General features: G+C 49.1%; 2 protein-coding genes across 3 annotated transcripts in view; one reads left to right on the top strand and one right to left on the bottom strand.

Moving 5' to 3' along the window:
• Positions 1-14,569, bottom strand: part of LOC101798468 (transcription factor RFX3) — a 264,473-nt gene that overhangs the window by 209,989 nt on the left and 39,915 nt on the right. The window lies entirely within an intron of this gene.
• On the top strand, positions 7,200-14,199 carry LOC140000522 (uncharacterized). Its single transcript, XM_072030455.1, has 3 exons — positions 7,200-7,380; positions 11,840-13,006; positions 14,171-14,199. Exons 1-3 carry the CDS (start codon positions 7,200-7,202, stop codon positions 14,197-14,199), a joined length of 1,377 nt encoding a protein of 458 aa, XP_071886556.1.

Below are 14,569 nucleotides of genomic sequence, written 5' to 3'. Positions count from 1 at the left end.
TCGAGTTTATTGGACTGTGTGGATTCGATGGCCTGGCACTTCAGACGCACAGAAGTATAAGGCTTTAGTAGATACCAGTGCACTGTGGACTGTAATGCCATCAAGCTATAAAGGGCCAGATCCCATCTGTATTTATGGGGTGACGGGGGGATCCCAGCAGCTAACTGTATTGGAGGCTGAAGTGAGTCTAACTGGGAATGAGTGGCAAAAGCACCGTATTGTGACTGGCTCGGATGCTCCGTGCATCCTTGGCACAGACTACCTCAGGAGAGGATATTTCAAGGACCCAAAAGGGTTCCGGTGGGCTTTTGGCATAGCTGGCTTAGAGACAGAGGACATTAAACAGTTGTCTACTTTGCCCGGTCTCTCAGAGGACCCTTCGGTTGTGGGCTTGCTCAGGGTTAAAGAAAAACAGGTGCCAATCGCTACCACAACGGTGCGCCGGTGGCAATATCGCACCAACTGAGACTCCCTGATTCCCATCCATAAGCTAATTCGTCAACTGGAGAGCCAAGGAGTGATCAGCAAGACTCATTCCCCTTTTAATAGTCCCATATGGCCAGTGTGAAAGTCTAATGGTGAGTGGAGACTAACAGTGGACTATCATGGCCTGAATGAAGTCACACCACCTCTACGTGCTGCAGTGCCAGACATGCTGGAACTCCAGTATGAACTGGAATCGAAGGCAGCAAAGCTTTATGCCACAACTGATATCGCTAATGCATTTTTCTCCATCCCTCTAGCAGCAGAGTGCAGGTCACAGTTTGCCTTTACTTGGAGGGGCATCCAGAACACTTGGAATCGACTGCCCCAGGGGTGGAAACACAGCTCTACCATATGCCATGGACTGATCCAGTCTGTGCTGGAACAGGGGAAGCTCCTGAAAACCTGCCAAGCATAAAAGGAATAGGAGTAAAATGGCAAGATGAATGTGATCAGATCCAAATGAATGTGATCAGAAAAACAACAGCTATGTCTCCACCAGTTATGAAAAAAAGATGCACAAACTTTCCTAGGTGTCATGGAGTTTTGCACATTCCAAAATACAGTCTGATTGTAAACCCGCTCTACCAAGTAACCCATAAGAAGAATGATTTCAAATGGGGCCCCGAGTAACAACAGGCCTTTGAACAAATTAAACAGGAGATAGTTCATGCAGTAGCCCTTGGGCCAGTCTGAGTAGGACAACTTTGCTCTGTATCTGTGGAGAATGGCCCCACCTGGAGCCTCTGGCAGAAAGAACCTGGGGATACTCAAGGTTGACCCCTAGGGTTCTGGAGTTGGGCATACAGAGCTTCCAAGGCCTGCTACACTCCAACTGAAAAGGAGATATTGGCAGCATATGAAGGAGTTCGATCTGCTTCGGAAGTGGTTGGTACTGAAGCACAGCTCCTGTTGGCACCCCAACTGCTGGTACTGGGCTGTATGTTCAAAAGAAGGGTGCCCTCTACACATCATGCAACTGATGCTACATGGAATAAGTGGGTTGCATTGATTACTCAGTGGGATCAGATAGGAAACCCCAGTCGCCCAGGAATATTGGAAGTGATTATGGACTGGCCAGAAGGCAAATATTTTGGGATATCATCAGAGGAGGAGATGGCCTGTGCTGAAGAAGCCCCACTGTACAACAAGCTACCAGAAAATAAAAAGCAATAAAAAAAATAAGAAGCTCTTCACTGATGGGTCCTGTCGTACTGTGGGAAAGCAGCAGAGGTGGAAGGCTGCTGTATGGAGTCCTACATGACGAGTTGCACAAGCGGCTGAGGGAGAAGGTGAATCGAGTCAGTTTGCAGAAGTGAAAGCCTTCCAGCTGGCTTTAGATATTGCTGAACAAGAAAAGCGGACAGTTCTTTATCTCTACACTGATTCATGGATGGTAGCAAATGCCCTGCGGGGGTGGTTACAGCAATAGAAGCAGAGCAACTGGCTGCTCAGTGGCAAACACATCTGGGCTGCTGCACTGTGGCAAGATATTGCCTCCCGGGTAGAGAACCTAGTTGTAAAAGTATGCCACGTAGATGCTCATGTGCCCAAGAATCGGGCTACTGAAGAACATCGAAACAACCAGCAGGTGGATCAGGCTGGTAAGACTGAAGTGTCTTGCAACATAATGGTGAGTTATTTATAGCTCGATGGGCCCATGACACCTCAAGCCATTGAAAGGGAAACAAGACACTGTTTTGTAAGGATCTGAGGTAGCTATTGGATCTAAGGTCTCCCTTGCCCGGTCTCTCGGAGGACCCTTCTGTTGTGGGGTTGCAGAGGATCAAAGAACAGCAAGTGCCAATCGCTACCACAACTGTGCACCGACGGCAATATCACACCAATCGGGACGCCCTGATTCCCATCGACAAGCTAACTCATCAACTGGAGAGCCAAGGAGTGATCAGCAAGACTCATTCCCCTTTCAATAGTCCCATATGGCCAGTGTGAAAGTCTAATGGTGAGTGGAGACTACCAGTGGACTATCGTGGCCTGAATGAAGCCACACCACCTCTAAGTGCTTCAGTGCCGGACATGCTGGAAATCCTGTACGAACTGGAATCAAAGGCAGCCAAGTGGTACGCCACAACTGATATCGCTAATGCATTTTTCTCCATCCCTCTAGCAGCAGAGTGCAGGCCACAGTTTGCTTTCACTTGGAGGGGTGTCCAATACACCTAGAATCGGCTGCCCCATGGTTGGAAACAAAGCCTTACCATTTGACATGGACTGATCCAGTCTGTGCTGGAACAGGGGGAAGCTCCTGAACACCTGCAGTACATCAGTGACATCATCATTTGGGGTGACAAAGCAGAGGAATTTTTTGAGAAAGGGAAGGAAATAGTCCAAATCCTTCTGAAGGCTGGTTTTGCCATAAAACAAAATAAAGTCAAAGGACCTGCACAAGAGAGACAGTTTTTAGGAATAAAATGGCAAGATGGACGCCGTCAAATCCCAATGGATGTGATCAACAAAATAACAGCTATGTCTCCACCAACTAGCAAAAAAGAAACACAGACTTTCCTAGGTGTCGTGGGTTTTTGGAGAATGCACATTCCAAATTACAGTCTGATTCTAAGCCCGCTCTACCAAGTAACCCATAAGAAGTATGATTTCAAATGGAGCCCCGAGCAACAACAACCCTTTGAGCTATTGTTTGACATTAGTAAATTTGGTGAAACCTAAGGCCCCAGTGTATGAGCTCTGCATAAGTGGTGTTTGAGCACCAATGAGCAGAACTGTGCTGGGGCCTGGGTGACACAGATGGGGCGAAGGGGAATGTGCTAACCAAGGAGAGCATTGGATGAGAGCCATACCTGGAAGATAACAGAAGCCATCCTGCCCCACATCAAAGAACCACCAATCTGAAGGAACATAACATATATGTGTCAAGAACTGATTGGATTATAGCAGACAGTATGAAGATTTTATGGGTATAAGAACCCAGGGAAACTCTTGAGTGGGGTCCCTCCTTGTGTAGTCCTGAGCTGAAGAAAAGGAGACTGGCAGACCTGAGCTATAAAAAAAGGAAATAAGGGATGAAAGCAAGAACGAGGAAACGGCTAAAGGAAGATTCCAGACGGACCCATAGCAACCTTTTGCTCATTAAGGGACATTAGCATAATTATTAACAAACACACCCATCGAAATGGAAATGTAGGAAATGTGGGATTTGGGGCATGTGTGTGGGTGCGTGCATCCATCAATCCCCCAGTCCTCTGTAACATGCATACTCAATAGAAGATAAGCTAGCTGAGCTAGGACAACCAATCAGAAATAGCTAGGGAGATAGTTTCACAAGTTAGCTGTGTATAAATAATAGTACTTCAAGTCAGAGATGTGCTTGCTTTGTAAAAAATCACCAAGTACGTGATTCTGTGAAGAATTAATTAAAAGACCGTGTAGATTCCAACTCTGTGTGCTTATTGGCTAGGCACATGTCGTGGTTTAATCCGGCCGGCAGCTAAACACCACACAGCCGTTCACTCACCCTCCCCCCTCCCTCTCTGGGGTAGGGGAGAGAAATGGGAAAGTGAAGCCTGTGAGTTGAGATAAAGACAGTTTATTAAGACAGGAAAATAATAATAACAATAATAAAAATAACAATAATGATGATAATAGTACTACTAATAATAATGTGTACAAACAAGTGATGCACAATACAATTGCTCACCACCCACTGACCGATGCCCAGCCTAACCCCGAGCAGTCCAGCCCCCCTCCCCCGGCCAGCCACCCCTATATGTTGTTCAGCATGATGTCAGATGGTATGGAATACCCCTTTGGCCACTTTGGGTCAGCTGTCCTGGGTCTGTCCCCTCCCAGCTCCTGCTGCACCCCCAGCCTGCCCGTTGGCAGGACAGAGCAAGAAGCTGAGACGTCCTAAGACGTCCTTGGCTTGGTGTAAGCACTGCTCTGCAACAATTAAAACCGGCATGTTATCAGCACTCTTCTCATCCTAAGCCAAAACATAGCATTCTACCAGCTACTAGGAAGAAAATTAACTCTGTCCTAACTGAAACCAGGACAGCACACCAGGCATGAACCTACGGATAACACTTGGAGGCACCCAGCCCAGTATGATATATGGGTACCATTAAATTCTCACTACATTGAAAGAGTTGACTCTGTGAGTGAATTCTGGATGCCTGGGGAGACCCATTCTACTAGGTGAAACAATGAGATCCCCTAAAACTTCTAGCACCCCACATGGGTCTCTAGGTTACTTCACCATCATGAGCTGTTTGGACTCGGATATCCAGAGCCAGCATAAAAGGGAATTTCCCTTTTGGGACCTCCAGGCCAAGCAGCAATGACAGGTGAATAATATACGGAAACAAGGTGGGGGTTGAAGTCCCTCCTCATGCCAGGGTGTGTTCGAGTCCCCGCTCATACCAGAGTGGATTTGAGCCACTCCCTTGCTGCAGCGTCAGGAAACTCAGGGTGAAAGGAACTGTGGACATTGAAACAGGGTACCTGTCATCTCACTGGAGTTGCCCTCCATGAAGGGGCTGCAAAGTCTTAGTGGATAAAGTCTCCAGCGGTGTGAGAATCCATGACTGGTGAGGCTAGTGCAGTTTTTTTAACAGGGGTTAGAGTCCCTCATGAAGAGAAAGAGAAGAAGAGAAAGCTGCAGGGAGACATGCACAGCCTGATCAGTGCAAGAATGAAGCAGATCTTAGAGTCCTCAGAAAATATGAGGAAAGTCCCAGGATTAGAAAAAGGGACCCCTTTAATAAAAGTGCTGGAAAATGGAAGAAAAAAAAATAGATGGGACTGCTGGACTATTGAAGAAGTGGGCTATGACCCTATATAAAGAAGGGTGGCCTTTCTATACCTAGGATGGAGATTCAACTGCATCAACCACTGAATGGGACCTTTTATCATCACAAATTAACCTTCCTCCAGTATCGCCTGGAAGATAAACATCAAATGGACTATTCATATATATGAAAAGAGTGGGCAAGAAAACACCCCACCTAGAGGGAGGTCAGAAAAATTGCGATAAGGTAAATAGGAAAGGACAGTCAGATTGGGATCAGCTTTAACCCATTCGATGGCTAAATCTTACTCATCCCCAGAGCCAGTATGAATGTGTCCTACGGTATCCCACGTTATCCCAAATGCTGTGGCAATGGGGGATTCTACCGGGTCTACCTGGGATGGGGATATATTTCCCTGCAGCGGCCCATATAGTGTTGTGCTCTGCACTTGTACCTAGAACAGCATTGTCTGGCACAAGTGCTATGCCAGATATACTAGAACTTGAGTCAAAGGCAGCCAAATGGTATGCCACAACTGACATTGCTAATGCATTTTTCTCCATCTCTTTGGCAGCAGCACACAGGCCACAGTTTGCTTTCACTTGAAGGGGTGTCCAGTACACCTGGAATCAACTGCCCCAGGGGGTGGAAACACAGCCCTACCATTTTCCATGGACTGATCCAGACCACACTGGAACAGGGGGAAGCTCCTGAACACCTGCAATACATCAATGATATCATCGTGTGGGGCAACACAGCAGAAAAAGTTTTTGAGAAAGAGAAGAAAATAATCCAAATTCTTGGGGGTAAAATGGCAGGATGGATATCGCCACATTCCAACAGATGTAATCAACAAAACAACTATGTCTCCACCAACTAGCAAAAAGGAAACACAAGCTTTCCTAGGCCTTGTGGGGTTCTGGAGAATGCATGTTCCAGGCTATAGTCAGCTTGGGAGTCCTCTATATCGAGTGACTCAAAAGAGGAACTATTTTGAGTGGGGCCCCGAGCAACAAAAGGCCTTTGAACAAATCAAACAAGAACTAGCTCGTGCAGTAGCCCTTGGGCTTGTTTGTACAAGACCAGCTGTGCAGAACATACTTTACACTGCAGCTGGGGAGCATGGCCTCACCTGGAGCCTCTGGCAGAAGACCCCAGGAGAAGCTTGAGGTCGACCTCTGGGGTTCTGGAGCCAGGGCTATCGAGGATCAGAAGCCAATTACACCCCAACTGAAAAGGAGATACTAACAGCATATGAGGGGGCTTTGAGCTGCTTCAGAAGTTACTGGTACAGAAGCACAGCTCCTCTTGGCACCTGTGTTACATTGGATGTTCAAAGGGAAAATTCCCACTACACACCATGCAAACGACGCTACGTAGAGTAAGTGGAGTATTGACCAAAGAGGTAACTTGTGCCAAAGAGGCACCACCATACAATGAGTTGCCAGAAGACAGAAAGCAGTATGTGTTGTTCAATGATGGATCCTGTTGTGTGATAGGGAGCCATCAGAAGTGGAAAGCTGCTGTGTGGAGTCCCACATGACAAGTTGTGGAGGCCATGGAAGGGGAAGGTGAGTCGAGTCAGTATGCAGAAGTGAAAGTCATACAACTGGCCCTAGAAATTGCTGAAAGAGAAAAATGGCCAGTACTGTATCTCTATGCTGACTCATGGATGGTGGCAAATGTACTGTGGGAGTGGTTACAGCAATGGAAACAGAGCAACTGGCAGTTGCTCTGTTTGGGCTGCTACCCTGTGGTAAGATATTGCTGCCTGGGTAGAGAACATGTCTGTAAAAGTACATCATGTAGATGCTCACATGCCTAAGCATCATGCCACTAAAGAACATCAGAATAACAAATAGGTGGATCAAACTTCGAAAACTGAAATGGCTCAGGTGGACCTGGACTGGGAATATAAGGGTGAGCTGTCTGTAGCTCAATGGTCAATGTATGGTGGTCAATGGTTCTATGTCCAAGTGGAGGCCGGTGACAACTGTTGTACCTCAGGGGTCTATCCTGGGACTGTTATTGTTTAATATCTTCATCAATGACACAGACAGTGTGATCAAGTGCACCCCCAGCAAATTTGCAGATGAGACCAAGCTGAGTGGTAAGGTTGATGCAATAGAAGGTAGGGATATGGAGAAGCTTGAGAAGTGGGCCCACGTGAACCTATTGAGGTTCAACAAATCCAACTGCAAGTTGCTGCGCTGGGGCAATCCCAGACATGAGTGCAGACTGGGTGAAGAACTCATTGAGAGCAGCCCTGCAGAGAAGGACTTGAAGGGTTCTGTTGGATGTAAAGCTCTACATGAGCCGGCAGTGTGTGATTGCAGCCCAGAAGGTCAACTGCATCCTGGGCTGCATCAAAAGAGGTGTGGCCTGCAGGTCAAGGGAAGTGACTGTCTCCCTCTACTCTGCCCTTGTGAGGCCCCACTTGAGGTGCTGCGTCTGAGTCTGGAGCCCCCAACACAAGAAGGATGTTGATCTTTTAGAACGGGTCCAGGTCCAAAGGAGGGCCACAAAGATGATCCAGAGGCTGGAGCAGCTCTCCTATGAAGATAGGCTGAGAGAGTTGTGGCTGTTCAGCCTACAGAAGACAAGGCTCTGGGGTGACCTCACTGCAACCTTTCAGTATTTAAAGGGGCTTATAAAAAAGATGGAGAGCAACTCTTTGCTCAGTCAGATGACAGGACAAGGGTAAATGGTTTTAAACTAAAAGAGGGGAGATTTAGATGAGAGGTTAGGAGGAAATTCTTCACTCAGAGGGTGGTGAGGCACTGGAACAGGTTGCCCAGAGAGGCTGTGGATGCCCCATCTCTGGAGGTGTTCAAGACCAGGTTAGATGAGGCCCTGGCAACCTGATCTAGTGGGTGGCATCCCTGCCTATGGCAGGGGGATTGGAACTAGATGATCTTTGAGGTCCCTTCCAATCCAAGCCATTCTATGATTCATTCTATGATGGGCCCATGAAACATCAGGACATCAGGGGAGGGGTGTCGCATACAGATGGGCTCATGATTGAGGGGTGGACCTGACCATTGAGGCCATCACACCATTCACCCATGAGTGTGAAACCTGTGCTGCAATCAAGCGAGCCACGAGGGTATAATATCCCTGGAATAGGGGGCATCATCTAGGATTTCAATATGGTGAGGCCTGGCAAATTGACTATATCAGACCACTCCCACAAACCCACCAAGGCAAACATTATACTTACCATGGTAGAAACAACTACTGGTGGCTGGAAACATACTCAGTAAACCATGCCATCGCCCAAAAACATTTTGGGCCTGGAAAGGCAAGTGCTGTTGCATCATGGTACACCAGAGGGAATTGAGTCTGACAATGGGAGTCATGTCGGAAACAATCTTGTCACTTCTTGGGCCAAGAGGCATGGCACTGAGTGGGTGTATCACATCCCCTATCACCCACAAGCCTCTGGGAAGGTTGAGAGGTACAATGGACTGTTAAAATCCCAGACAGGAGTACAGACTGAGTGAAGAACTCATTGAGAGCAGCCCTGCAGAGAAGGACTTGAGGGATTCTGTTGGATGTAAATCTCAACATGAGCTGGCAGCGATTGCAGCCCAGAAGGCCAACTGCATCCTGGGCTGAATCAACAGAGGAGTGACCAGCAAGTCGAGGGAGGGGTTTGTCCCCCTCTGCTCAGCTGCTGTGAGGCCCCACCTGGAGTACTGCATCCAGGTCTAGGGTCCCCAGCACAAGAAGGATGTGGAGCTGTTAGAGTGGGTTCAGAGGAGGGCCACAAAGATGATCAGTGGGCTGGAACTCTTCTTCTATGAAGACAGGCTGAGAAAGCTGGGGATGTTCAGCCTGGAGAAGAGAAGACTCTGAGAAGACCTCATTATGGCCTTTTATTACTTAAAGAGGGATTATAAAAAAGATGGAGAGTGACGTTTTACTCAGGCAGATAGTGACAGGACAAAGGGGAATGTTTTTAAACTAAAAGAGGGGAGATTTAGATGAGATGTTAGGAGGAAGTAGTGAGGCACTGGAACAGGGTGCCCAGAGTGGTTGTGGATGCGCCATCCCTGGAGGTGTCCAAGACCAGGTTAGATAAAGCCCTGGGCAACCTGATCTAGTGGGTGGCTTCCCTGCCCACGTCAGGGAGGCTGGAACTAAATGATCTTTATGGTCCTTCTCAACTTGTGCCATTTTATGATTCTGTGAAAATAGGAATCCTTGGCCCCTGAATGACACCAATTCGGACTATAATCATCCATGGGATTAAGCAGCATTTCAAACAGCTCTGAGAAATTTGGTCGAGGCCATTTAAGGGTGTGCAGTAGTGGTGAACTGGGCCATGGTACAGGAGAGCAGACAATGCATAGATGAACACCCAAGCGATTTCTGGGGGTTATTACATCAAGTGTTGCTCAAACATGGGGGGATGACTCCCCAGAACTGTAATGATGCCCTAGCCATAAATGTTTTTGTAGATCAAGCTGCTCCAGATATTCGTAAATATTTTAAGTAACATATGCTGGGTTGGCAAGGGGAGACGTTGCAAAAGATTTTGAGCACAGTGATATTTCTTTACGATAGGCTAGAGGAAAAACAAAAGGTGGAAATGAAAGAACGATAAAGAACCAAGAAACAGGAAGCTACTTTATTGGCATCAGCACTTGCAAGGAAATTGCAGGCTAGAGGAGAAAATAGAGGAGTCTGAGGAAGGTGAAAGTTAAGCCCTGGATTGGTTCAAGGAAGGGGAAACGGATATAGGGAGAGGAACATTAGGGGAGAAAATAGAGATTGCTACTACTGTGGGAATATGTGACATTTGCAGCAGGAGTGCCCAAGGACCCACCCCCCAGAGACTGAACAGACCACCATGAAAGCAACCATATGGAGAAAATACTCAATGACTAGACCTACAAAGTGATAAAGATGAACTAGTTTCAGAGACTGGAATCTATGCCCTATGGAAAATATATGGGACACACAGTTGTGTGGTGGTTTTACACAGCTGTTGCTGCCATCGGCGGGAGGCAGAGAAACTGCATGCGTGAGGTGTGAGCAGGTGGATGACCTGGTCCACATGGTGGCGGAGCTCAAGGAGGAGGTGGAGAGGTTGAGGGATATCAGGGAGTGCGAGCGGGAGATAGACTGGTGAAGCAACTCCCTGCAGGGCCTTAAGGAGAGGTACCGGGGTGAGACACCCCAAATGGGGGTGGACACCCTGCCCTGTCACCGTCGGGCAGAGGGAGGGGACCTGGGAGTTGAGGAGGAATGGAAACAGCTCCCTGCTCGACATCGCAGGCGATGCCCTCCCCCACCGGCTCCACCTTCCCAGGTGCCCTTACACAACAGGTTTGAGGCCCTGGAGCTTGAGAGACTGGTGGGTGAGGATGAGGTAGAAAGTGTACCCAGGAGGATGCCTAGGGCGAGGAGGTCGACTCCATGCCTCAGGACTGTCTCCACCAAGAAAGACAGAAGGGTTATTGTTGTGGGAGACTCTCTTCTCAGGGGAACAGAGGGCCCTATTTGTCGGCCTGACCCTACCCGTAGGGAACTCTGCTGCCTCCCTGGGGCCAGGGTCAGGGACGTTGCCAGGATGCTTCCCAACCTGATTCACCCCTCTGACTATTATCCTCTTTTGATAGTCCAGGCAGGCAGTGACGATATTGAAGAGAGAAGCCTCAAGGCTATCAAACGAGACTTCAGGGGGCTGGGACGGTTAGAGCAGGAGTACAGGTGGTGTTTTCGTCTATCCCTACAGTGGCAGGTAGGGGTACTGAGAGGACACGGAAAGCCCACCTGATAAACACGTGGCTCAGGGGCTGGTGCCAGCACAGAAATCTTGTTTTTTTTGACCATGGGGTGCTTTACTCAGCACCCGGCCTGATGGCTGCAGACGGGTCCCTATCTTTTAGGGGAAAATGGATCCTGGGCAAGGAGCTGGCAGGGCTCATTGAGAGGGCTTTAAACTAGGTAAGAAGGGGGATGGGGCTGAAACAAGGCTTGTTGGAAATGTGCCAGGGGGAACAATGGCTAGGCCAGGGGATAAGGCAATGGCCCAGCTGAAGTGCATCTACACCAATGCACGCAGCATGGGTAACAAACAGGAGGAGCTGGAAGCCATCGTGCAGCAGGCAGGCTACGACTTGGTTGCCATCACGGAGACGTGGTGGGACCAGTCTCATGACTGGAGTGCTACAATGACTGGCTATAAGCTCTTCAGAAGGGACAGGCAGCACAGAAGGGGTGGTGGTGTGGCTCTCTATATTAGAGAATCTTTTGATGTTGTAGAACTCGAGGCTGGGAATGACAAGGTCGAGTCCCTTTGGGTTAGGATCGGTGGGAAGGCCAACAAGGCTAGCGTCCTGGTCGGGGTCTGTTATAGACCGCCAAACCAGGATGAGGAGACGGATGAGGAGTTCTACAGGCAGCTGACAGAAGTTGCGAAATCGTCGGCGCTTGTTCTCGTGGGGGACTTCAACTTCCCTGACATATCCTGGAAGCACAACACAGCCCAGAGAAAGCAGTCTAGGAGGTTTCTGGAGAGCGTGGAAGATAGCTTCCTGATGCAGCTGGTTAATGAGCCTACCGGGGTGGTGCCCCGCTAGACCTTCTCTTCACAAACACAGAAGGACTGGTGGAGGATGTGGTGGTCGGGAGCTGTCTTGGGCAGAGCGACCATGAAATGTTGGAGTTCTCTATTCTTGGCGAGGCCAGGAAGGGGACCAGCAAAACCACTGTATTGGACTTCCGGAGGGCTGACTTTGGGCTGCTGAGGACACTGGTTGGTAGAGTCCCTTGGGAGGTGGTTCTGAAGGGCAGAGGAGTCCAGGAAGGCTGGGCACTCTTGAAGAGGGAAATCTTAATGGTGCAGGAGCGGTCTGTCCCCACGTGCCCAAAGACGAGCCGGCGTGGAAGAAGACCAGCCTGGCTGAACAGAGAATTGTGGCTTGAGCTTAGGAGGAAAAAGAGGGTTTATAATCTTTGGAAAAGAGGGCAGGCCACTAGGGAGGACTATAAGGATGTAGTGAGGCTGTGCAGGGACAAAATTAGAAAGGCCAAAGCTCATCTGGAGCTCAATCTGGCTACTGCCGTTAAAGAAAACAAAAAATCTTTTTACAAATACATCAACACAAAAAGGAGGACTAAGGAGAATCTCCATCCTTTACTGGATGCGGGGGGGAACTTAGTTACAAGAGATGAGGAAAAGGCAGAGGTGCTTAATGCCTTCTTTACATCAGTCTTTAGGGACAATACCGTTTGTTCTCTGGATACCCAGTACCCTGAGCTGGTGGAAGGGGATGGGGAGCAGAATGTGGCCCTCACTATCCACAAAGAAATGGTTGCTGACCTGCTATGGCACTTGAATGTGCACAAGTCGATGGGGCTGGATGGGATCCACCCGGGGGTACTGAGAGAACTGGCGGAGGAGCTGGCCAAGCCGCTTACCATCATTTATCAGCAGTCCTGGCTATTGAGGGAGGTCCCAGTTGACTGGCGGCTAGCAAACGTGACACCCATCTACAAGAAGGGCCGGAGGGCAGACCCGGGAAACTACAGGCCTGTCAGTTTGACCTCAGTGCCAGGGAAACTCATGGAGCAGATTATCTTGAGAGTCATCACGCGGCACTTGCAGGGCAAGCAGGCAATCAGGCCCAGTCAGCACGGGTTTATGAAAGGCAGGTCCTGCTTGACGAGCCTGATCTCCTTCTATGACAAAGTGACGCGCTGGGTGGACGAGGGAAAGGCTGTGGATGTGGTCTACCTTGACTTCAGTAAGGCTTTTGGCACTGTTTCCCACAGCATTCTCCTCACGAAACTGGCTGCTCTTGGCTTGGAGTGGCGCACGCTTCGTTGGGTTAGAAACTGGCTGGATAGCCGGGCCCAAAGAGTCATGGTGAATGGAGTCAAGTCCAGTTGGAGGCCAGTCACTAGTGGCATTCCCCAGGGCTCGGTGCTGGGGCCCGTCCTCTTTAACATCTTCATCAATGATCTGGATGAGGGCATTGAGTGCACCCTCAGTAAGTTCGCAGATGACACCAAGCTAGGTGCGTGCGTCGATCTCCTTGAGGGTAGGAAGGCTCTGCAGGAGGATCTGGATAGGCTGGACCGATGGGCTGAGGTCAACTGCATGAAGTTCAACAAGGCCAAGTGCCGGATCCTGCACCTGGGGCACAATAACCCCAAGAAGAGCTACAGGCTGGGAGAGGAATGGTTGGAAAGCTGCCAGGCAGAGAAGGACCTGGGAGTATTGGTTGATAGTCAGCTGAATATGAGCCAGCAGTGTGCTCAGGTGGCCAAGAAGGCCAACAGCATCCTGGCTTGCATAAGAAACAGTGTGACCAGCAGGTCTAGGGAAGTGATCGTCCCCCTGTACTCGGCTCTGGTGAGGCCGTACCTCGAGTACTGTGTTCATTTTTGGGCCTCTCACTACAAGAAGGACATCGAGTTGCTCGAACGAGTCCAGAGAAGGGCGATGAAGCTGGTGAGGGGCCTGGAGAACAAGTCCTACGACGAGTGGCTGAGGGAGCTGGGCTTGTTCAGCCTAGAGAAGAGGAGGCTCAGGGGTGACCTTATTGCTCTGTATAAGTACATTAAAGGAGGCTGTAGCGAGGTCGGGGTTGGTCATTCTCCCACGTGCAGTCTCCCTGGTGAAAGGACGAGGGGGAATGGGCTTAAGTTGCGCCAGGGGAGTTTTAGGTTAGATGTTAGGAAGAACTTCTTTACCGAAAGGGTTGTTAGACATTGGAACAGGCTGCCCAGGGAGGTGGTGGAGTCACCATCCCTGGAAGTCTTTAAAAGACGTTTAGATGTAGAGCTTAGGGATATGGTTTAGTGGGGACTGTTAATGTTAGGTCAGAGGTTGGACTCGATGATCTTGAGGTCTCTTCCAACCTAGAAATTCTGTGATTCTGTGATTCTGTGTGTGAGCTGGGCAGCTGAACTCCACCACAACCGCAGCACCTAGAGTGCTGCATCCAGGTCTGGGGCCCCCAGCACAAGAAGGAATTGAACCTGTTAGAGCGGGTCCTGAGGAGAGCCACCAAGATGATCAGAGGGCTGGAACACTTCTATGAAGAAAGGCTGAGAGAGCTGGGGATGTTCAGCCTGAGGAAAAGAAGGCTCTGAGGAGATATCATTGCAGCCTTTCAATACTTAAAGTGGGCTTATAAAAAAGATGAAGAGTGACTTTTTACTCAGGAAGACAATGATAGGACCAGGGGGAATGGTTTTAAACTGAAAGAGGGGAGATTTAGATGAGAGGTTAGAAGGAAATTCTATATTCAGAGAGTGATGAGGCACTGGAACAGTGTGCCCAGAGTTTGTGGATGCGCCAT

This window comes from Anas platyrhynchos, chromosome W (assembly GCF_047663525.1).
Source record: "Anas platyrhynchos isolate ZD024472 breed Pekin duck chromosome W, IASCAAS_PekinDuck_T2T, whole genome shotgun sequence".
Taxonomy (NCBI): Eukaryota; Metazoa; Chordata; class Aves; order Anseriformes; family Anatidae; genus Anas; species Anas platyrhynchos.
This window is presented reverse-complemented; position numbering and strand designations above follow the sequence as displayed.

Coding starts and splice junctions, on each gene's coding strand:
- LOC140000522 (XM_072030455.1), top strand. CDS start 7,200: ATGGTGGTCAATGGTTCTATGTCCAAGTGGAGGCCGGTGACAACTGTT. Junction 7,381..11,839: donor TAAGGTTGATGCAATAGAAG/GTAGGGATATGG, acceptor GTGCCCCGCTAG/ACCTTCTCTTCACAAACACA. Junction 13,007..14,170: donor TGTGGTCTACCTTGACTTCA/GTAAGGCTTTTG, acceptor TGAGCTGGGCAG/CTGAACTCCACCACAACCGC.